At 38.1% G+C, this 24,284-nt stretch overlaps 2 protein-coding genes across 3 annotated transcripts; one reads left to right on the top strand and one right to left on the bottom strand.

The window, feature by feature from the left end:
• Nucleotides 1–270: 270 nt before the first annotated feature.
• On the bottom strand, nucleotides 271–8,884 carry narfl (nuclear prelamin A recognition factor-like). The gene is made up of 11 exons (XM_055194741.2): nucleotides 8,742–8,884; nucleotides 8,031–8,126; nucleotides 7,755–7,898; nucleotides 7,544–7,676; nucleotides 6,773–6,907; nucleotides 6,535–6,653; nucleotides 4,663–4,792; nucleotides 4,393–4,465; nucleotides 4,157–4,294; nucleotides 1,975–2,132; nucleotides 271–1,573 (listed from the first exon to the last, which is right to left on the bottom strand). The coding sequence occupies exons 1-11, from the start codon at nucleotides 8,823–8,825 to the stop codon at nucleotides 1,332–1,334; spliced, it is 1,452 nt and encodes a 483-aa protein (XP_055050716.2). The 5' UTR covers nucleotides 8,826–8,884; the 3' UTR covers nucleotides 271–1,331.
• On the top strand, nucleotides 8,548–22,644 carry LOC129436543 (hexosaminidase D). 2 transcript variants are annotated; one of them, XM_055194739.2, is made up of 14 exons: nucleotides 8,548–8,674; nucleotides 11,087–11,214; nucleotides 11,398–11,662; nucleotides 11,745–11,854; nucleotides 11,999–12,086; nucleotides 12,297–12,461; nucleotides 13,734–13,917; nucleotides 14,368–14,439; nucleotides 14,677–14,881; nucleotides 14,957–15,039; nucleotides 17,988–18,063; nucleotides 20,544–20,639; nucleotides 20,772–20,861; nucleotides 21,357–22,644. In XM_055194739.2, exons 2-14 carry the CDS (start codon nucleotides 11,135–11,137, stop codon nucleotides 21,553–21,555), a joined length of 1,713 nt encoding a protein of 570 aa, XP_055050714.2. In that variant the 5' UTR covers nucleotides 8,548–8,674; nucleotides 11,087–11,134; the 3' UTR covers nucleotides 21,556–22,644. The 2 variants fall into 2 exon arrangements, with proteins under 2 accessions (XP_055050714.2, XP_055050713.2); XM_055194738.2 differs by lacking the exon at nucleotides 8,548–8,674 and adding an exon at nucleotides 10,534–10,785.
• The last annotated feature ends 1,640 nt before the right edge of the window (nucleotides 22,645–24,284 follow it).

Raw genomic sequence — 24,284 nt, 5'->3', positions numbered from 1 at the left:
ACCGTCCACAGTCCCCCGAAACTCCGCTGAAAAAAACTGCTAAGTGTTAAGCACCAAATGTTGGGCTCCATTAAAGTCCATCAAAATGAGAAAAATCCTGCAATGTCTTCCCCAAAAAACACAATTTCTTCTCGACTGAACAAAGAAAGACATCAACACCCCGGACGACATGGTGGTGAGCAAACCATCTGGATCTCTCCTCCAAGAAAATGGACCAATCCTTTAACAAAGAAATGAAATAAATAACCCCACAAAACATGAAAAAAAATCCCTCAATAAATACGTACATTGAATGATTATATAAACAAGGCAACGTGATTGATTATCATATTGCAAAATATATTTCTAAATAAATGTTTGAAGTATTTATGGTAATACAATGATTTCAGTGCACCCTATTTATCCTTAAAAACATTCACAGCAAAAACTAAAGAAAATGATACAGAAACTATGGGTCTTATGAAAGCCCATGACTGTAAACTGACAATTTTTCATTTGTCTCAACTAGATATTTTCAGCAGTTACCTGGAAAAAAATCAGTTACATTTGTGAATGAATGTAAAAGATTGTTTGATGTAGTGTCGAAAGTCAAGTTAAAAGAATTTCACTTTCATAAAGAAAAAATCTGGTAATTTACTCACCCTCGTGTCATTCAAGATGTCTGTCTTTTTTTGTTAAGTCGAGAAGAAATTATTTTTTTGAGGAAAACATTCCAGGAGTCCAGATCCCAACCGAGGCACAAGTGTCTTATAGCGAAAAGAGCGGCATTTTTGCAAAAAAAGTACTTTTTATTCTCAACTTCTTGTGATGTGCCAGCGTGACCCTACTATTAAATAAACACGTCAAAAGGTGTTGTATGTGGAATGATAATAATTCATGTCTTTGTGTCAGTTTATTGTTTAAAATGGTCCGCAAGTGTGCGTTTTACATATGTGACGCGTGACCTTTCGACGTGATTACGTAATACGTAAGGTCGCACTGGCATGTCACACAGCTTCAAGATGAGAAGTCGTGGTTTAAAAGTACATATTTTTAATTTTTTGGTGAACATTATGATCATTTCGCCAGATAAGACGTTCAGAGCCCTTTGAAGCTGCATTAAAACTGTAAACTAATGAGGTCCACTAAATCCTGGAATGTTTTCCTCAAAAAACATAATCTCTTCTCAACTGAACAAAGAAAGACATAAACATCCCGGATGACATGGAGGTGAAACATTATCTGGATTTTTATTAAAAAAGTGGAGTAATCCTTTACATACCGACTATACACACTTGAAAAGGTGTACAATATTGAAACAAAGAGACGAAACAAGATGATGTCAGCTGATCTCACCACTTTATACTGAGACTGCTTGTGTTTTTTTCTATGGCGTGATACTGTGTGTGGAGTAACTGTCTGGCTTTCTCCTCACCTACACTCTCTAACCAGCTGTGGTAAAGTTCAGCAACCCGCGTGTCCTCCTCGGGTGCCGAGGTTTTCTCCATGCGGTACAGCTCCTCTACCTGCTGAAGCAGCTCCTTATTGGACTGATCTGCTGAAGGTTTAAGCTGCCCTCCTCCATTCAGGCATCCTAAAGAGAGTGGAGGACAGATAATGAATCACTTATTTTAAAACAAATGTATTGATACCTGACATTGAACTGACCCTATCTATTTATTATGTCATGGTATTCAACGGTTATGCAAATTTAGGTCAATAACAGAATGAGTAGATCATCTCAATAGAGAACGACACCCTTCAGTTCCCAACGCTTCCCAGTTTAAATAACTCAATGGAGTGAAATTTGACCCCTTTGTTGCTAACGTGTCAAAGCAGACAATTTACATGATTTGACATTACGTATCCTGTGCATGCAAAATCAACAAGATCCATAGCTACATTTAGAAAAATTAAAATACACTTTACATATTCAAACAAACTAGTTAAGGTCTTCCAGATCACAGAAAAGTGTGGCTCAGTATTTAGTCTTACCTGACGGACATGCCATCACTTCTACAAAGTGGTAAGGTGACTTTCCTCGCTTCAGCTTCTGCACCAGGTTCTGAATGTTCCTGAAGCCGTAGACAGCAGCGAACCGCAGCAGCACATCGCCATCCTTCTCTAAAGTCACTTCCTGAAAGTCTTTGTTTCTTATAGCAACAACAGAAAAATATCAACTTTACAACCAATGGAACTAGTTAACGGCACTACCAAACCAGACATCACCAAGGGTCTCATTTATAAAAACAGATCACCTGCAAGTGTGCCTACATGAATCATCCTCAGATCCCACCCTGCAAGACCATTCTCCCATCAAGTTTTTTTTATAGATCACAACCTTTGCATGGGAATGCATGCTTTATAAATGAGGCCCCAGATGTTGGTAACAACCCATGCAAAGAAATCAAACCATAAATGTGCAAAAGTATTGGACCCCTGAAGAAAAGGAGGTGCGAAAAGGCATAAAAAGCAACCATTCTCCTTGGGCTGGTTGCACCAGCTGGGCGTAAACCCGGTCGTAAGACTAGTCTGGACGTAAAATGTGCTTTATGTCGATGTAGAATTTACACCTGTTGCACCATCTAGGGCTAGGCGTAGCTCACATCTGAGACTAAGGCCCTGTCCCAAATGGCACACTCCGGACTTGTGGTCCTCCTGGGAGTCCACACTTTGATGACATCATATAGTATAGTGCAGACTTTAGGGACCCTTGATGCGAGTCCATGTGGTTGCACCGGAGTCGTATTTAGGCAAGGACTTCTGGGTTGGTAAAGTGCGCGAAGCCTGCAATTTAAGGACCACGAGACCGAAAGTCCACATGTAGTGCGCCATTTGGGACAGGGCCTAAATCTTACATCTAGTCAACGGTATACGTAAGTATCTTGAGGGACAGCGCACTGGTAAACGTGAGGAGGGAAAGCTCTCATTTGTCATCCATTAGCTGGCAGCAGTAAATGAAAGTTTATAACCACAGTATGCGCGAATGGTGTCTCAATATCACTGTGGTTAAAGGCATGCGCAGGGACGAGCATCGTCTAAACCGAGCGTAGTTGCGACTTGTCGTAATTTCAGATGGTGCAACATGCGTGAATATTATTCAAAACGATTGATGAATGAGTGTCTCATTACAAAGGTGTCAATGAAGAAACATCAAGACTTTTTGTGTGAAAGGGTCAAAATCACACCTGAGCAATTCATGCAAAGTTTCTCCATACAGGATGCATCTTAAAGCTTTCGTTACCAACAAAAGCGTTTGCACAAAATATTAAATAAATACATTTCAGTAAGCATGTTTAATACTTTTTCCTGTGTCATTTTACATTATTACACATAACTTAACTTATGGTTTGATTATAACATCTGGTGAACATTTGCGTCAATAGCACCTTTAGAAATATGTTAACTGGTGACGTGTTCAATACTTATTTTACCCAAACTTTGTACCATGGTTTTATGTGTTTGCAAAGAATAATGGTATTGCCCTGCTACATGAACAAAAGCAAGGTATGGCTCTAAATAAGTATAAATGTATATGTGACTACAGGTGTTCTCGGGTCCAAAGAAATGTACCCGACCTGAAATGACCCGAATCACTTTATACCCGAACCCAACGTGCATAAATAATTTTTTTTAAAGAAAGACCGACCCGAGACGATCTCGAGAAAATTAGACCCGAATCTGACCTGAACCAGTGGCAATTTTTTTTAACCCAACTGGACCCGAATGTAAACGCCACAGATGTGTGTGCAGTCTGCAGCCCCGCACGCAGCAGTCAGACAGAAAGAAACTCCGGTCGCCTCGCAACCATTTGTTTTACTTTGTTATCTGACGACGACACCAAGCTAACCGCTAAAATGTACATTTAAAATTGACTGACATGTCTGTCTCAACGAAAATGAACCTACCGCCAGCAACACAATGTCGCAAGCGCTCTTGGCAAACCGATGAGAGGTTTGAAAAGGACATTGACGCACAAACGCGAGAGAGTTCGGGTCGTCTTGGCCCGTTCAGCAAAATCACATTCATTTTAAATTAACCGAGACCCGATGCTGCTATTATTGTACCCGACCCGTGTCCGAGGCGCATGCGAAACTTTTAGACTCGATCGGGTCTCGGGTCGGACCTCAGGTTTTCGGATCTAAGTGGACCCGTGAAGACCTCTATATGTGCTTACTTCATAGTCTTGTATGTGAGTTCTTCTAGTTCGATCCCAAAAAGTTGTTTGGCAGCATGTTTGAAGACATGATGTAGATAACCTCCAGATCCACTTCCTGCGTGACCCAGCATCTCCTCTCCACATACATTACTGAACCTACAACAGGGTACAGTACACCAAATACAAACATCCAGTAGTTTTCTTCTTAAGTGCGTAGGTTTTACGTTTTAAAAATGTCTCAAAATAAGACTCACATTGTGTCTACGGTGGCCGGCTCCACATCCCTCAAAGACACATTCTCCTCTTCCAACATCTTTAAAACTTCACCTGTGAACCAAGATAAAAACAAATAAACAACAATATCTCATCTTTGTGGTTGTGATAGTATCGTCACCAGGATGATGGTATTTTGATAAAGTTATTTGTTTCTGTTCAGCACATGGAAGAAAGTCATATACATCTGGGATGATGGTGAGTGAATTATCAAATATTGATGGATTCACAAAGCTTTTAGCTTCACAAACCTGAAGTGATGACACAATCCACCTCTCTGGTTTCATACTCGCCGAGGTAGAAATCTGGTCTGGAAGCCTCTAACTTCTTATCATAGCAGGGCATCACGGTCACGTGATAGATCTTCTGCGGTGAAACACCCTGTTCAAGGAGAAGGTTATTGCAGATACAAATGGACATAATAGCACACTACTCAACAAATGTATGCGTGCGTGCTTGAAGAAAGGAACAGTTAAACAAAAAATAACAATGATCACATAATTCACTCACCTTTAAGCGATATTAATAACTCATTGTTATGAGTGGATTATTTTACATGTTTCTTTGTCACACAGTGTCTAACGTAAGGGAGTGCCGTATGTTAGATTGCTTGAGATTGTATGTAAGATTGATCTCGGATTGCTTGAGAGTGATTAAATCATGGGAAAATTTTGATATTTGGCTGGAGTATCCCTTTAATACCTTTTGATGTGAACTATTCCGTTAATTTCGAAAGCGCGTCTCATCGCATGCTGGAACAGAAAAGAGCCGTGCCCCAAATTTTGCCACATACAGCACACAGTTTAGAAATGTTTTGTATACTACAGTGTTCAACATTATCCACGGTGGAATTACTGGTAAAACCAATCTTGTTAATTAGTCGGGAGTGTCCACATACTTTTGGTGTGGTGTAGACAAAAGCAAATTAAAGTTCAATTTTAAATAGAAACACATACAGTGAAACTCTGTATTCTGTATAGAGGGTATGCATTGATGTCACTTTTCCACCGGAGCACGCTTGAGTGGCAAGCGGTCAACAAAATGGCTGGGTTTCATAGCGAATGCTGAGAAAATCCCAGTAAAACTGACTATTATACGCTTACATTGAATTTAGTTGGACTTGATAGCAGAGATGGACAATACTTAGTTACATTTTTCAAGAATTTGTGCTTTATTATGGTGTTTGTATAAAGAAAAATTTTACTTCACTACATTCTAAAGCATAGAATCATACTGTGTATTCTTTAATATTGCATATTAAAATTTATTTAATACCTAATTAAATTTAAATTGTGTACTTTTACTTGAGTAAAAGTATGTTAGTGTACTTAAATATTAAATGTAAAACAAACACGTGTATTTATGAAATGTAAGAGAGTAAAAATTATGATAATATGCTTTGGAATGTATGTTTTCCAAAGAGAAACACGAATAAAATACAAATACTTGAAAAAAATACTTTTAAGTAGAAAGTAAAAACTCTGCTTGATAGTGACCCTAGCAACGTGTCAACCCACCTGGGGCCTCATGTATAAAACTGTGCGTAGGATTCTTACTAAAAGTGTACGTACGCACAAAAGCCAAAAATGGCATACACCAAAAATTATGAAGACTTATAAAGCAAAGCAATGTTCCCTTTATAAATAACAGATCACCTGCAAGTGTGCGTACATGGAATCACCCTAATATCCCACCTTGCAAGCCCATTCTCCTGTCAAGTTTGTTTTTTTATAAATCACAACCTTTGCGTGGGAACTGGCGTACGCACGTTTCCAGTCCTGTTTTGTGCGTACGCATGCTTTATACATGAGGCCCCTGGTCTGTGGATGTTGGCATGAATGATCAATTTACTTCTCCTTTCGGTGTTTTTTGGCAGTGTGTAAAACGATAGCTCCGAATTCTTGTTAATCTGTTAGTACAGTCTAACGCAAAACAGCTTTTTCCCATTTCGAAGCGTTTTCCTCGTGTTTTTGCTGATTTCACACTCTACGCAAATTCTGCCGCTCTGTCTTTTGCTACTCAGTGGGCGTAACCGCAGTCATTTTCGCCGAAGGTGATGTCACATGCATACCCTCTATAAGTACAGTTTGTTGCCCTCTGAACATAAGTTTAATTTTTAGTACCTTCTGTGTGGCAAAGTAGCTCTTGACTAAAGACCCCATCATCTGCTGAGGCGAGCGGGTCGTGCTGACGTACGGAAGGATGAATTCACCGTGAGTCTTCTCGGCATAGCAAATCCAGCCTGGCCAAAATATACAAAGGTCATACAAAAAGATTCAACAGTTAGTAGACAAAAAAATTCAACAGAAAACAGAAGAGTAAGGTTTTTTAGATACAAATGACCTACGTCAGAGAAATTACCTGGACAGGCAGACACCAGCATCGGTAGGGCTTTCTTGTCTACGTCCTTTCGGCTGAATCGCTCCAGAAACTCTCTCTGGTTTTCTAAAAGACTAAAAGAGCGACTGAAGCCAGTGTCGAAGACGTGATGGACACCTAAATCCCAATGAAAGATGTATTTTATTTTTACATACATGCATGCATTTGGCAGATGGTTATATTTAAAGCAATGTTAATGCTATGAATTGCAGACACAAACGGATGCGTCTATACCGAGGGGCAACCTTACGATCTCTCTGATAAAGCCAATACGGAAGTGACTTAAACTGCAATTCATCGACTGGCCGCTAGAGGCAGGCTCCAAAAGGGAATTCCCATAGACCCCCATGTTAAAATGGCCAACTTTATAGCAGAAATTAATATGTTTACAGCCTGGTACAAAAATAGTTTTTGGTTTATATAGCTAATTTTGCCCTTAATGACAACTGTGAGGGGGGTGAATTTTTTTGTAACTCCTCCTTTTCTGCATAATTAGGGGTGTGGTCACTTGAGTGAGGGGTGAACAGCCACTGCGGTCACTAGAATTGAGCTAGGCGGGCATGGTTTCAGCAACCAGACACCTCAGCTTCACCCAAGTCCCGCCTCTTTACCCATTTCCGATGACGTGCGACCAAGATGACGATGGCAAGCAACGCCTACTTTAAGCTTCAAAAACAATCTTCAGAAACCATTGAGTGACGTCACGGACACTATGTCCATCTTTTTTTTTTACAGTCTATGGTCTATACTCACCCAGGTTTTTCAGGAAGCTGGTGAGTCTTCGGGCCACCTCACCGCTGCTGAGACCGTAGTGTGCAGCCAGTGATGCTCTTGACTGTGGAGATACCGACACCACCAGCACTTTCTGCTCGCTAGCGCTAGCCTGCTGCTAAGACACACACGTCGCTATAACATTTTACTCCAGAAGATCTCAACAAATGTGGTGCTACAATGTAAACGTTACCTTATTATGTTTTAGCACACGATACAGTTCCTCATGGCTCTGTTGGGTGATAAGGACACTTTCTGCCGACGTAATACAGCCGCTGCATGCGAGACAGTCATTCAGGGTAATCTTCGCTTTCTCCAGCTTTTGCTTTTGACCATCCTGAATAAATTACATACTATATGTGTCATCTACTGTCGGCGTCAGTGAGATGTTAAGAACAAAGTCACCAAATATTTTTAATAACACCATTCAAGTATTGACAATTAAAGGAAAGGGGAATTTTTTACTGACCTGATGGACTTCAAAGTAACTGCCATCATCTTCAATCTGGATTTTAGCCACAGATCTTCCCGGTTTCTTTTCCACTTTTACAGGCTTCACACATTCCTGATAAATTGGGGGAATTTTAACATAAATAAAATCCCTCTAAAACTCGATATATTTTGTGAAATAAGAATTTTTGTAACCAAACAGTTCGCAAGCACCATTCACTTCCATAGTATTAATTTTCGTACTGTGGAAGTAAATGGGGCTCACGAGCGGTTTGTTTACAAACATTTTTCAAATGATTTTCCTTTGTCTTCATCAGAACAAAAATGTATACAGGTTTGTAACAACATGAGAGTGAGTAAATGATGACAGCATTTTCTTTTTTGGGAGAACTATCCCTTTAAATGACCCGTATCTCTTTCCAGGTACGTGCAAATATTGACTTTCATAAACACCCGTTTCTAACTGTCTATGTAGAAAGCTTAACCGGTTTTGAAACGCAATCCATGAACTGTCGACTAAAGCGAACTTAAAAATGTTAGAAATGTGTGATGCACGTGACACTTCTGTGCTTTGTACCGTTGATTTACACAATGTTACTCGCTTTGCAACACAGCTCATCGTTAAATAACACTTTCTTGCCTGACACACCAAGCTGATCTAAGGTATGTAGCTTTACTTAATAGCAATGCGTGTTTTTAATTTGTATTTTGATAAAAATGTGTATTTAACCTGAGATGGAGTGATAAAATCATCCAGGTCTGTGAGTTGCAGTACACCGCTGAAGTGCGACGCCATTGTATTTTGACGTAACATCCACGCGCGTTCAGACAAGCCACGCCCTTTGTTATGATTGGTGCTACCGTAACTACCAGACTTCCTCCGGGAAGGCTTGACCAATCATAGAAAGGGTAAACAGGTCAGAGGCGGGACTTATGAGTTAGTAAGATAACAGCACAATAACTTACATTTCAAAAGCAGAAATAAAGACTAGCTAGCTAAATACAAGATCAATCAAATCGAGTGAAGAGTGAAGTCAAAATAGTGAAAAACAAAAACAAAACAAAACAAATCAAAAAATGTACATTTATATACACAAGTTAATCTTTTGGGGGATTTTTAAAGGGGACATATCATGAAGGGCACTGCTATTTAGAGAGAGAGAGAGAGAGAGAGAGAGAGAGAGAGAGAGAGAATAATTAAAGGGCCCATGGCATGAAAATGTTAGCATTATTTGCCACTTTGTACGTGTGAGCAAAAATGTGTCGTTTTGGGTGTGTCTTTTAAAATGCAAATGAGCTGATGAAGTGCAAACACTGATCACAACAATTGTGCTGTGAATTATTTTTTCTCTCTTTCTTTATATCTGCACTAAATGGCAGTGCTGTGGTTGGATAGTGCACATTAAGGGGGCGGTATTATTCTAATAAGATATCCTTATGACATCATAAGGAAAGCCAAATTTCAATGACCTATTTTTGCTTACACCTACAAAGTGGCAATGCTAACATTTTCATACCATGGGCCCTTTAACAGCACAGTTGAATTTCAACAAAGCACTATCATTGTGATCAGTGTTTGCATATAATCAGCTCATTTGCATTAAAAGGCACACACCCCAAAAACTGGACACTTTTACTCACACTTACAAAATGTTATAATAAATTATCTATATGCTATTTTGAGGTAAAACTTCACTTATGTACTCTGGCGACACCAAAGATTTATTTTACATCTTGTGGTTTCCCAGACAGGGATTAGCTTAACCCAGATCTAGACCTGAGTTTAATTGGGAAATATAACTACTTTTAACAAACATGCCTTACTAAAAACATTACTTGTGTGCAATTTGAGGCAAAACAAAGGGCACTTGTTTATTTTAAGATATGTCAGTGCAAGTTGTTGTGAGTTTGGACAGCTCTTACATTCACTTAAGTCTATTACTAGTCTAATCCCTGTCTGGGAAACCGCCCCAAAAAGTCTTGAAATGTCCCATTAATGCCACTTTTCTTTAAACATAACTCAAGTTTATTTTAACTTTTTTATATAAACTGACATAAAGACTTTGAAAAAAAGTAATTGCAAGTTTTAATAGGTCACTTATCAAATGTAAGCAAGTGCCTGACATTGACTGTTTAAGCTTATTTACACAAAACGACAGATCGATTCCCCTCATGCCATTGCACAATTGGCCTTTTAAACATTCTCAATTCATGCTGGGATATATGGACCATCAGGCTCCGGAAAAACTTGTGGAGTCCATGGGTCATTTAACTGTAAATACAGACTGTACACATATATTAAAATTAAATGGGTACGTTTATAGACATTCGGAAATTCATGGAAATGTTTCATTTACTCACTCAAATTGCGGCTTCATTAAAAACAAAAATAAGCATTTAATTTTCAAAACATATCAAATCTTTTTTCAAATGCGCATATATAAGATGTGTTACGGCCATCCGGTAGCGCTGAGTAGGAGTAGCGTGCCGTAAAGATTCGACTTGACGCGCATATGCACTTTCTCCGGACCGTGCGCGTTCACGCGTGTGCCGGGCCGTATGTGGGAGGAAATCTGTCTGTCGCCGTCAACCATCGCAATTTATTAATGCAAATAGACTTTAGGGAAGTCAAGACAAACAGGTTGAGCTTGTCACAGGTGTCTTTCAACCAACCAAATACGTTACTGCAGCAAGAAAAACACACGGAAGTAGATGTGTTGCCTAAATCTTAAGCTTAAATCACTTTTTAAGGAGGATTATTGCTCTTTATTGAAGTAAGTCTTTTGCTATTTTTAAACAATGAATTCATTTAGAAGAAGTGCGTGTCAAACGTAACATTTTAATTTATTTCAACAGTTATTGTGATATATAAATATATATTACATGCACGTTATATATATTTTAACTATCGATGCATTGATCACCGTTTATATTTTAATCCGATCACTCGTGTTGTAACTTGTTGCAAGTGCCTTAAACTCATTCAATGGACTTTTGGTAATACATAATGTATACGTGGAGCAGGTGTTTCCATTGTCATACTGTGTTGTGTTTTGTCAATCTTATTTTATGCAGGTGGCTTCATTTCTATGGTTTGTCCCATTCACTTGCTAACACGTAAACATGAATCATATGAAGTTAATGAAATTGATCGTCGCCTGCTTGGTGGTTGTTGCCATGGTGAAATTTTTCTTTAGCCCCAGGTGAGGATGACTTCAACTCTCAATAGACCCCATCTACACACATCCGCACATCACTCGTATTTAGTCTCATTTTATTGTAACCAAACAGTTTGTAAGCACCATTTACTTCAATAGTATTAATGTTCCTGCTATGGAAGTGAATGGGGCTCACGAGCTTGTCATTTATTTACTTTCTGTCCATAGCGGAAACAATGAGAAGTATGAAACAAACAGCCAAATCATACAAGGTGGGAATTTCTGGGCTCGTCAGCATAATCCTCAGGTGAAACTGGCTGAAAGTCAGGATGCTCCTGTCATCATAGACCCAATCCCAGAAAGCCGTAATGTCCAGATCAAGGAAGAAAAGTTACCATTCATACGGTCTACAGCTTATAAAGTGAGAGAAATACAAAAGATTATACATTTGGATCTGAAGGGCGCCCCACCCAAAGTCAAGTATTTTGAAGAGGTGGGAACTTGTGTTGCAATATAAACTTGTTTATGAATTTTTGTCCCTTTTTTAGTTTTTAAATAGCATGTTTTTTTTGTAGATATTCCCTTTATTCTCATCTCTGGGTGCTACTGGAATATTGCTGGAGTATGAGGACATGTTTCCCTACGAGGGGGAACTCGAAATTCTAAGATCAAAATTTGCATACAGGTAACTCGGTAGTTCATCCAAGAATAACAATAGCAATGTCAATTCCCTCCGCCCTTTCGTAATCAGAGTTTTTGTTATACATGGTGACACTTCAAAGTGTCAAACTGCAAAATATATTAATGCTTTTCTTTGTTTCCGGAAAAGTGTGGAAGATATAGAGCAAATAAAGTCTCTGGCCAAACGCAATCAGCTTGAAATCATTCCACTGGTGCAGGTTTTTGGACACTTGGAGGCAAGTTCCCATATCAAGCATGTTCTCACACGATTTGCTTCAATACATAACTACCAAAATATTTTTTGATTTGTGCTACACATCTAGTTTTTTGTGATGATTAGGCATGAGTAATGTAAAAACAAACATATGCAAATGATGCACGTGGTGTGACTTTACATGGCTTTGTTTTTTTAGCACTCAACCGCATTTATCTGTTTTTTTCTTTAGTTTGTGTTAAAACACGAAAAGTTTTTCCACTTGAGAGAGGTGGCATCCTTTCCCAATAGCCTAAACTCTCTTGCTCCAGGAGGCATGGAGCTTGTTAAAGAAATGTTATCGCAGGTTATGCGGAAGCACCGGGAAGCTCGATGGTTCCACATCGGTGCAGATGAAGTACGTGTTACCTTATATTTTGTAAATCACAAAAGGTTGTGTAATCCATTGTGCAGTAGGTTGCATTATACAGATGCATGAACTTAAAGGAAAACAACAATTTTTTAATATTTTGCTATGTTCTTACCTCAACTTAGACGAATTAACACATACATATCTTTTTTCAATACGTGCACTTAATCTTTGTACAGCGCACTGCGAATGTGTTAGCATCTAGCCTAGCCCCATTCATTCCCCAGGATCCAAACAGAGATGAATTCAAAGCCACCAAACACTTCCATGCTTTCCCTATTTAAAGACTGTTACATGAGTAGTTACACAAGTAAGTATGGTGGATAAAAAATGAGAACTATATTTTATGGCAGAAGAGCACTTAGTTTGCCTCACTTCGACCTCGGCGTCGCATATTACTGCACCTGAGGTCAAAGTGCTGCAAACAGTGCTCTTCCACCATACAATAAAGTTTTCATTTTTTATCTGCTTAAAAAAATGGCTATATTTTATTTTGTCCCCCCATACTTACTTGTTTAACTACTCATGTAAGAGTCTTTAAATAAGGAAAACATGGAAGTGTTTGGTGGCGTCTAAATTCTTCTCTGTTTGGATCCCAAGGAATGAATGGGGCTAGGCTAAATGCTAACACATTCACGACGCGCTGTACAAAGATTAAGTGCATGCATTGAAAAAATATAGGTATGTATTCATTTGTCTAATGTGAGGTCAGAACATAGTAAAATATTTAAAAAATGTGTTGTTTTCCTTTAAAGGCATAGTTCACCCAAAAATGAAAATTTACTCACCCTCATGTTGTTTAAAACCTGTATGGGTCTCTTTATTATGTAGAACACAAAAGAAAACCACATAATAGTGACCACACCCATTGACATCCATAGTACGATAAACGATAACTTGGTACTGTCAACTGTGCACTTACCATCATTAATGAAAATATCTTTTGTGTATAAAAAAAGAAAGAAACTCAGACAGGTTTAAAACAACATGAGCGTGAGTAAATGATGACAGAATTTTCATTTATGGATGAACTATCTCTTTAAGGCATACTGTTGCAATCATTCACATAACACCCGAGAACCAATGGGATCTGGCATTAAATGACATCACTGAGATCGTATAGCACATGGGATGAATAGACTGTTTTGTTGTGTTTCAGACAGTAACGATAATCATGGGGCCTGGCACAAATGACAAATTTTCATTATTGGGTGAACTTAAAGTGGACAAATGTAAGATGTTTTGATGTGATGCGTTTAGGTACGTGGCCTGGGTGACAGTGAGGACTCGAAACGCTGGTTGGAAGTCAATCATGGAGACAAGGGGAAGCTGTTTCTCAATCACGTGACCGCAGTGGGGCGTTTCATGGTGGCACAGCAACCACAAATCAGGCTTATCTTGTGGGATGACATGTTTAGGAAACTCAGCCCTGAATCCATAAAAGGTACGATGGGATAGTCTTTAACCCTTTTCAAATTAATGTTTTGGGTGACACGTGTTAGTCTTAGAAATCAGCCTGTTATTGCATAATATAGTATTATTATACAGTCAAAGCTTCAAACACTTAAAGGAATAGTCTACTCATTTTCAATATTAAAATATGTTATTACCTTAACTAAGAACTATTGATACATCCCTCTATCATCTGTGTGCGTGCACGTAAGCGCTGGAGCGCGCTGCGACGCTTCGATAGCATTTAGCTTAGCCCCATTCATTCAATGGTACCATTCAGAGATAAAGTTAGAAGTGACCAAACACATCAACGTTTTTCCTATTTAAGACGAGTAGCTATACGAGCAAGTTTGGTTGTACAAAATAAAACGTAGCGCTTTTCTAAGTTTCCTGTCTTGACCTTGATGTCAATTTGATAAAAAACAAGGTTTTTGTTTTTTAGAGTCCGATTTACACAACCTTGCTTCCCCCATGATATGGAACTATGACTCAAAAATGGACGTGCGTGAGATAGGTAAGGCCCTGTTTCATTTTATATTTTGACCTGTACATGTACTTACATTTAACCACCTTGATACATGTTCAAACCAGTATGTTACAAATACATCAAATACATTTCTGTATAACACTGCAATGTAGGCACTACTTACTGTATATTGGCCTACAAAACTTATTTTAAGCATTTAAAAAATGTATATGACTCTAATATGCCATCTTATTTATTATCTGTATTATGTTTACGCTTTTGTAGGTAACCTTATCTTTAAATATGAGCTAGCTGAATTTCAGACTGTGTGGTTTGCTAGCGCATTTAAAGGAGCTTCTGGGGTTGATCAGATTATGACTCCGATCGATCATCATTTACAAAATCATCTAAGGTGGCAAAAAGTAATTGAATCGATGGCAGAGCATAACTCTTTGCATTTCCAGGGCATTGCGTTGACCGGCTGGCAGAGGTAAGCTATATACTGTTCAAACATCAAACATTCAGTCACAACTTGCAGTGAGTTATAAGATGATTTCTGTTTAAGGTACGAGCATCACACTGTGTTGTGTGAACTTTTGCCAGTTGGCATACCATCTCTCGCTGTTTGTCTTCAGGCACTGAAACACGGTGAGTATCCAGAAACATTTTAACTCTGAAGGGTGTAAGTTACTACTTTTGCACACATTAAAGTTAAATGTTTTAGATTTGATGGTTTGCAGTATCTATTGTTATTGCACTTGCTCCATCACTTTAAATGATATTGACCCAGAAACATATTTTGAGTGTATATATACATTATATATATATATATATATATATATATATATATATATATATATATATATATAATTGTTTTATGAAGAGTTCGGATGCAAAACCTGAACTAAAAAGTTCATCTGACATGCATTTTTATCAAGCTCTTATGTTTACGTTCAGTAATTTCACATTAACGGCAATGAAAAGGTTATTAGTCAGTAATTAACACGTCATATTTTCAATAATGCCACTTTAGTCATTTCATTGGTATTTAACAAATGTGAATGTCTTTCGCTGAAAAACCCTCTAAGCGCATACACTCTTTTTTGGCCTAAACTGTTCGCTTCTAAAAACGTCTAGAGTCACTTTTAACTGTTTTTTTTTTTTTTTTTAATAAAGTTGAAAGGCTCAATATCCTAAATTATTTGGTAAATCTTGCAGCTCAAATTTTGAATTCTGACGTTCATCTAATACATCTTCCGACTTTGCTCAAAAAGCAGATGTGTTCTAAAATGAGGATCTTGAATTTTGGTTATATAAGGGTGCACATTATCTGATTTCACATATAACAGCTTTTATTAGTTTTTTTCTAAGCATTATGATAATACTATGCAAATAATATGTGGAAAAAGTAGCTCTCAATAAATTTTTTTAACGTGCCTGAATAAATCCAGCATTTCCTGTGACAGGGCTACATGTCCATATGGGAACAGGTTTTTAGGTTAATAAACCATTGCGAAGCAGTTGTCTCTTTGTTTCTGCAGTTAAAAAGACAAAGTTGACAATTCTGACTACAATTTCGTTATTTTAATAATTTCTTTGTTTTTATTTAATTTTAGATTACTCAAGGTTATCTGATTTAACTATTTGTGTTGTTTTATTCCCCTGCACACATGTTCTGCACCTTGCTTGATTCTGACTTTATTTTGTTTTTATTTTTCATTCATTAAAACGGTAAATTTTGATCTAATTTAAGTCAGACGCGCTAGGGGCTCTGCGTGTCATATTTGAGGGACAGGGTCCGTGTTTTGCACTTGAGGCCCAGTTTTCAGATTGTTTATGATGAAATACAAATTTCGACATGTGCGGCTCCCCCGAGAGTTTTTGGGTGTTTGTTGTTTCATCTCCCACCTGTGCGGTGGGTGTGTGGGTGCGCTGGAACAATGCTTCCTAAAATGCATTAAACTTTCGTTTACAAAGACGTAAAACTCACTGAGTGGTCAGGGGTTTTCACTGTTATGCTCACACAAAATCGATGCAAAAGATGCTTTCCAACAACTGTTTTAGCATTCGTTGTAAACTTGTGGACCTATTTTTCCAAACGCCTCACACCCGTACATTCTTCCACTGAGAGCTTGAATAATAGACACTCCAGCCCAGGTGGTGGCGATAATCCACCTTTGCCAATTGCAAGAATACAAACAAGGTTCCCGGCGTGGAGTACTACCGTACCTCACAGCACAACTAATACAAGTCAATGGAGTTGGACAAAACTACGATAAAACCTGTTGGAATGCGTATTTTGCAGCGATTTTTGTGTGAGCATATCAGTGAACACCCCTGACCACTCGGTGAGTTTCGCGTCTTTGTGGGCGAGAGTTTAATGCATTTTGGGATGGTTGTTCCAGTGCACCTGTACCCCCATTGTGGGGGTGGGGGCTGATGCAACAAACGCCCGAGGGTTCTTGGTGCAGCCGCGTGTGTCCAGACTTCGGTCAAAACCGTTCTATTTCATCTGAAGGCAGGGCTTTAGGTGTAGAGTACCGAACTTGTCCTTTAACATCAGACGTTCATCAAACTAAACATAATTTTTTTTCAACAAGTATAAGTAACTTTTTTCGACACGTATAGTTTAAAATGTCTTTAAAACATAGTGGTTATCTTGTCATCTCAAAGTTGAGATACAAAACAGGTATGCTGTTCCTGAAAATTGTACATAAAGCTTAGTTTTTATCATCAGAAATTATATGTCATTTGTCGTTTTTTATTTTTTTGGTCATAACTACTTTAACGCGATAAATCTCAAAATTAAATAAGATCGCTGAACGTAGCCCGGGCTTCCAAGGCAGGATCACATATGTTATTTTTTAGGTTTAGTTATCAAAAATTTTTTTTGTTATATCTTTGTGTGAGATTCTGTACATAGTGGCTTCAAAATGTTATGAGGAATCCTTTAACAAATGTTTATACACATTGCCTTTAATTTTAACTTAAAAAAAGATCAAAATGCATCGTCAGTTTTGTCTTCGCTCCTCACTTGAAAGGCACTTGTGGTCACATTATCAAAAAGTTGTTTCTGTGTGCTGCCTTCAGAAATGCAATAATGGATATTTTTCTTGGATTTCAGACAGAAATTTAAGTGCTCACTGAAGATTGTAGGGTTCAGCAAGTGAGAGATTTTCTTGTGCAGGAACTGCATTCATGCACAGACATTCAAAGCAAAGCAATGAAGCCTAATTTTAATGGGTCTATCAACTTATTATAAAATGTAAAATGTTTGTTTCTGGCATCACTGGGGATGTATTTTACATCTTAAAAACGTCTTGTGAAATGTCCCCTTTAATGGATTCTGCCGGAATAGCCTGAGGACAAGATTAAGTGTATTTGAAGTGAAAGTATTTGATGAATGTAAAATGCATGCCGAGACCATGTGGTCAGTATCCTTATCTCATTTTTGACAGAGTGGCATTTAGCGCCTTTAGCATCTTCATATATAAATCTTTTCTTTACCTTTACTGCACTCAAAGCGTGTTTCTGGGTCAAGATGGTGAATTTCACATATGGTAAACAATTGTGTTTTGATGTTTGATGGTGTTTAGGTGCTTTTAATGATGTGGCACAGAAGGAGGTGCAGCACATGCTGGGCTGTGAAGTTGAGCTGAGCAAAAACGAATGGTATGATGTAGTTGCCAGCTTCCTTTGTGGTTAATGCAATATCCTTAGACAGTATCAGTGCTAGAATCAAATAAACCCCTATTCACACAGCACTTTGGTCTCAGAAAATTTCCATAAAATTGGCTTCGTCCCGTAAATGTTATGGGATCGGTTAAGAGGACTTAGTAACATTGCCGTAAAATTCACGGAAAGCATTCTGTTTGAACAAGAGGCAGAAACAATGCCGTAAGGGGCGTGCCGTAGTAAGGACGTGCGTGTCATCGCAAAAAAAAATGTTTTGGTTCAGCTCTTTGATACAGGGATTTAAACGCAGATTAACATTCACGCTCAGTTTGTTTTGGTTTCAAACATTACTCAAAAAATCTTCCTTTGGGTTCATTAGAACAAAGAAATGAGAGTGAGTAAATGATGACAGAATTTTAATTTTTTGGTGAACTATCCCTTTAAATATTAAAAATCTTTAAAATTTGCGTATAAGTTAATTTAGTCGAATTTGAACAAGTAAAACCCAGAGAAAGCACTATTAAAAAAAGCACTGTACTTAAATATGTTATGACAAGGGGGCGGTTTCCCAGACAGGGCTTATTCTAATCCCGAATTAAAATGCATGTTTAAGCTACATATTTGAAAAAATGAGTGTCGGCTCGTGACTGCTCATCCAAGGGGCGAAAATTCAAAATATGTTGTCGGATTGTCATGTGGCTTGCTCATGTTTTCAAAATATGTGTTTGTTGCGTCATGTGATCCATGTGCATCACGTGTTTTGTCAAATAAGTGCCTGCTGCACACCCGTTAAACCCATTTATAATAAAAGAGACGCTCATGTTCACAAAATACACGCAAGACACTCCATTAACAATAAACTCTGATTACGCATGAGATTATGCGAGTATCTGGCAAACGCGAGCGTCTCTTTAATCATAAACCCTTTAGATGCGTCTGTAGCAGGCACTTATTTTGACAAGACACGTGATGCACATTGGATCACTCAACGCGCTGAACACATATTTTGAAATTACGAACCACACACATGACGGACTACATACATGTGGTGACGAACTTCGCATCGAGCGCCCTCGAATAAAGAAGTCACCGGCGCCACTGCATATCATAACATATGTCAGTGACATTGTTTTGTCTCAAAAGGCACACCAGTATTGTTTTTTTGTAATGTTTTTTGTAAAAACTACTGAAATGTCCTAGGGGCAGTTTCCTAGACAGGGTTTAGATTAATTCAGGACTATGCTTTAGTTATATTAGGATATTTAAATAGTTGTTACAAGAAAGCCTTACAGGTAACATTGCAGGTGTGCATCTTGAGACAAAGCAACAGCACTGATATATTTTGGGATATGTCAATGCCATATGTTTTCAAATTAAGGCGGCACAAATATGCATTTAGTTTGGGACTATATAGGCCCTGTCCAGGAAACTGCCCTCTAATATAACTAAGGCCTAGTTTATGATTAATATAGCCTAAGACTAATGATAAATTGTGTACACTGATGTGTTAATGTGGAATAGCATTTAAAGGCGGGGTCCATGATCTCTGAAAGTCAATAGTCCCTTTCACACATACAGTCTTTACTGGTAATTTACTGGTAAATTGCAGTTAACAGGTCATGTGTGAACAGAACCTTTCCGGTAAATCAGTGCTGCCAATTTACCAGAAAGAGAGGTTGTAAGATTACCAGTAATATACCGGTAAGCGATATTTGTGAACACAAAAATATAGATTACCGGCATTTAGAACGGACATCGTCAGATCGCGCTGACAGCTTCGGGCCAATCATAACGTTTTAATACAGATGACGCGTTTAATCCCCGCACTGTTTATGGACGTTTCCACACACACGCTGCTTGAAAGTCGAGCACACCTGAACCACAGTTGTTTAAAACAGCTGACCGTCTACTTGCCGAATTTCCAACGTCCTCAGCACGCCCTCTGTGCAGCCTAATATGCAAACAGTACTGTTGTTTAAGGCACATTTTTCGGTTTGACGTCACCTAATGCAATGTTGTTTGGTCACGAGCAACTTCGCGACTGTCAGAGTTTACCATAGACGTGAAGACAACAAAATACGGACCGTGGTTATGAACGACTTGGATTGTTTACAAATGCAACACTGAGCTCGCTGCGCGCCACAGGTAACTTCCGCTTTCTCACCGAATTTACCGGTATTTTGATACTGATGTGTGAATGATGTCTTACTGGTAAAAAGACGGAACGTCACTGCGTGTGTGAACAACACATATTTGGATTTACTGGTAAATTCATTCTGGTAAATTCATGGTAATTTACTGGAATTGCTGTGTGAAAGAGGCTAATGTTGACATTTGAAATCACCTAAACAAACACGCCCCTACCCCAATAGAATCTGGACATTCATTTTTTCAAAAATCACGCACCCCTCCTTTAACATAAATGTTACATAATTTCATCTTTAGAATGATTAAATATTTTTTTGTATTTTCTGCAGTAAGGGTCCAACCTTTCCTGGTGCAAAAATTTATGAAATGGTAAAGAAGATCAACAGCAGTCTTGGCAGTTCGATTGAGAAGCTTTTGAAAAACTAGTGAGTGATTCACAGTGTGTTTACACAGAGTATGAGCGGTATTTATTCTGCTTTAACTCTACTGATGCCTTTGTTATGAAATTGTATTGCATGTGCTTATGTTTTGTTTGTCTGTTTGTTTGTTTTTTGCAGCCACATCAGAGGCTCATTTAGTCCTTATCATCGCAAACGCAACTTTGCAAACCCTCGAAATCTAGGATTTTTCAAAAATTCGCTAAAAATGTAAGATTGTCTTTAATGTTATTCTGTATTTGTAAACATACGTTTTTTTAAGTGTATTTTTTCTTAAACATTTTGGCAATTACACAAAATTCACACAGAGTTTGAAATTTTGCTGTAAAATGTTATGCTCTGCTCTAAACAATTTAGTTGACTAGAAATTGTGTTTCGAGTAAAGCTTTTAAAAGTCAGTCAAACCAGTTCACAAATTATGACCTTTAACTATTAATTTATTGCTTTAAAGTGATTTAACCTCCAACCAGTCAAAAAACTCAAGATAAACAAGAAATTCAGGTCTTGTTAGTCAAGCCACAAATTTGAGTTTAATAATTGATTGCGTAAAGCAAAACCACCCTTTGTCCTAATGACGGAGAGATGTTCCCTTTGTTCATTGGGGAGGGGCATCTTTTGGTCATGGTCGGGCCAAAGTCTTACAATTGTCTGCCACGTCATAAACTGAAAATATACTTTATGCTTGTCTGGCTTTTTTCTCATCAGAATGCTGGATGAATGGGACACATTTTTGCTGACTTTCCGGCGAAGCATGGAGGACATATTTTTCCCGGACACTTTAGAGGAATGGATGGAAGAGAATGTCAACGAACACATAGAAAAACTTCACCAAATGGTGGTTGACGTAGAGCGAATCATTAAACTTAATGGACAGGCAAAGGCAGAGCCTGCGAAAATGAGATGAAAACAGACATTCCAGAATGCAACTCCCACTGACATTTAAGGAATATCTCAGCTTATTTACTGGAGGCATCGCTCGAAGTGATGTCACTGTCAGAAACGTACAGAAAAAAATCTCAGAATATAAAAACAAAAATACTACTCAGGTGGCATCATCACACTGTGCATCCTTACGTATGTTTGCCTTTATTTGAACAAAATAATGACGTAAATTATTTACCGTATAAAGTTGCACTGGTATGGGCATGAAACACTACAGTTGTTACATTAACTTCATAAACATTTATTACACAGTGATTAAAGCTGACACCTGGTGCATAAACTGCTTAGACCAGTCTAACAAGTTGCTCATCTAATTTTTTCTTTAGGACAGGTTATAACTTTAAAGGGATACAGTAGTTCACCCAACAATAGAAATTGTACAGTAGCTACACATTGACTTACATATTACAGGAAAAGCATATACTATGCATTTTTTATTTTTGGGTGAACTATCCCTTTAAGTCAGTGATTCTCAACCTTTTTCACTTTAAGCCCCCCACACACATGCACTCTATTTCTACCCAATAGAATGATTTAGAACGTTACTACAGTTCTAGTAAAGGCATTACTAGACCGATTTATGTTCATTACAAAAAATAACCAAAGAGTAAGAAAAATATAGATTTTTGGTAGTTTTATCTTATTTTAATGTTTTTTGTCTTATTTTGAATAATTTCATCTTAATTAAGGCCCCTCTTGGAAATCTGTTGAGGCCCTCGTGGGCCCCCCGGTTGAGAAACACTGCTTTAAGCACTAACCAACTAGCAATTGGTTGGTCAGGCTGGCTCATACGGTCACATGGGCAATTTCGGGTGCGGTGACAGTTTTTTCGACACAGTTGTGGCTGTGTTTATGCAACTTATGCAACCTGGTTGCCAGCCTTTTGCACATTTGGTCTAGCGAACTTACATTTACAGTCTTCATTACAACATTAAGATATTCAACATTCAACAACATTGTATGCTGGATTTACTATGTTTTTTTTTAAGGGGAATAAAACAATAAAAAACTGTTGTGGTATTTTATACTATATAAGACCTTTCATACTAGACTGTGTCTCAAGACTGTTCGCTGTTAATTGCTTATATTTCAGATGTAAAAATGTCTATGATATAGTAATTTCTGTATATATTGAAGTGAATAATTGATATGTATTGCCTATTTAAAAGGTGCATGCTGTATCCAGTAAAATGGAAACGTAGGAAAATCTTTGATTTTAAGTTTTTATTTTATTTTACTTTTAGATACTGATGACCCCACTGCTTAAATGAAACAGCACAGTTTTTCAATATTTTATTACCTCAAATTAGATGAATTAATACAAACCTATTTTTTTCAATGCGTGCACTTTTGATCTTTGTACAGTGCCTGGTGGGTGTGTTGGCATTTAGCCTGGCCCCGTTCATTCGTATGGCTCCAAACAGGGATGAATTTAGAAGCCACCAAACACTTCCATGTTTTCCCTATTTAAAGACTGCTACATGAGTAGTTACACGAGTAAGTTTGTTTGGAGCCATAGGAATGAATGGGGCTAGGCTAAATGCTAACACATTCAAGAAGCGCTGTACAAAGATTAAAAGTGAACGCATTGAAGAAGGATAGGTATGTATTAATTCATCAAAGGTTAGGTAAGAACATAGTAAAATATTAAAAAACGATGGTGTTTTCCTTAAATGCATGCACTTAATCTTTCTATAGCACGTCATAAATGTGTTAGCATTTAGCCTAGCCTCATTCATTCTTTAGGATCCAAACGGTTATGAATTTAGAAGCCACCAAACCAAACACTTTGACCTTGGCACGCAGAACATCATCACTCCTGACTTCTCCCCCTCTCGCTCAAACTTCCTTCAATATTACTGCACCCGATGTCGAATGCTGCAAACTGCAAAGGGCTCTTCCGCCATACAATATAACTCTCATATTTTATCCACTTAAAAATTGCTACGTTTTATTTTGTATCACCGTACTTACTCGTGTAACTACTCGTGTAACAGTCTTTAAATACGGAGAACATGAAAGTGTTTGTTTGGTGGCTTCTAAATTCATCCCTGTTTGGATCCTAAGAAATGAATGGGGCTAGGCTAAATGTTAACACATTAGGCTTGTTTGAGATGAGCAAATTCTGCGCAGAATCGATCACCGGTGATCCGCGCAAGATGCATGTCGGTTAGAAAAGTGTCCGACTTACGTCCGACTTGCTCTGATGTCACGCTGACGTGTGCGAAATAACTCTCGCGATAGAGACAGAGCGCCGTTATGCAAATTTGAAAACCACGCCCACCGGGGGGGAAAGCAATCCAACCGTCTCCATTGAGTTTGTATTGCGAGAAGCCGCCTCCTTGTCATTTCTGGCTTATACTAAAAAAACTGAATAATGCCTAAAAGCTGCTGTGTGACAATATGTACAGCTAACAAGCCAAAGAACCCAGAAATAAGTTTTTATAAGCTGTCGAGCCGTAAAACCCAGCCTTTAAGGAGAATAAAGTGGATCGCCGACTACGTTTCCCCCTAGTGGACGCAGTTCTACTAATAGAAGTACTATGAAAAGTTGCCTGTATCCATTTTTGTGTCTTTAAACGCTCGTATTTTGGGGTCGACAGCTTATAAAAACTTATTTACAGATTAAACTTAAAAACAGAATAATACCTAAAAGCTGCTGTGTGACAAGGTGTACATCTAACACGCCAA

The sequence above is a fragment of the Misgurnus anguillicaudatus genome, chromosome 19 (genome assembly GCF_027580225.2).
Source record: "Misgurnus anguillicaudatus chromosome 19, ASM2758022v2, whole genome shotgun sequence".
In the NCBI taxonomy this organism is placed as follows: domain Eukaryota; kingdom Metazoa; phylum Chordata; class Actinopteri; order Cypriniformes; family Cobitidae; genus Misgurnus; species Misgurnus anguillicaudatus.
This window is presented reverse-complemented; position numbering and strand designations above follow the sequence as displayed.

Bases quoted from the DNA above. Each gene is read 5' to 3' on its own strand.
- LOC129436543 (XM_055194739.2), top strand. From the start codon at position 11,135: ATGAATCATATGAAGTTAATGAAATTGATCGTCGCCTGCTTGGTGGTT. The intron at 11,215-11,397 runs GTGAGGATGACT...TTCTGTCCATAG, and splicing joins AAATTTTTCTTTAGCCCCAG to CGGAAACAATGAGAAGTATG. The intron at 12,462-13,733 runs GTACGTGTTACC...TGATGCGTTTAG, and splicing joins TCCACATCGGTGCAGATGAA to GTACGTGGCCTGGGTGACAG.
- narfl (XM_055194741.2), bottom strand. From the start codon at position 8,825: ATGTTACGTCAAAATACAATGGCGTCGCACTTCAGCGGTGTACTGCAA. The intron at 8,127-8,741 runs GTTAAATACACA...CCAATTTATCAG, and splicing joins ATTTTATCACTCCATCTCAG to GAATGTGTGAAGCCTGTAAA. The intron at 4,793-6,534 runs GTACTAAAAATT...CTCCTTGAACAG, and splicing joins GCTACTTTGCCACACAGAAG to GGTGTTTCACCGCAGAAGAT.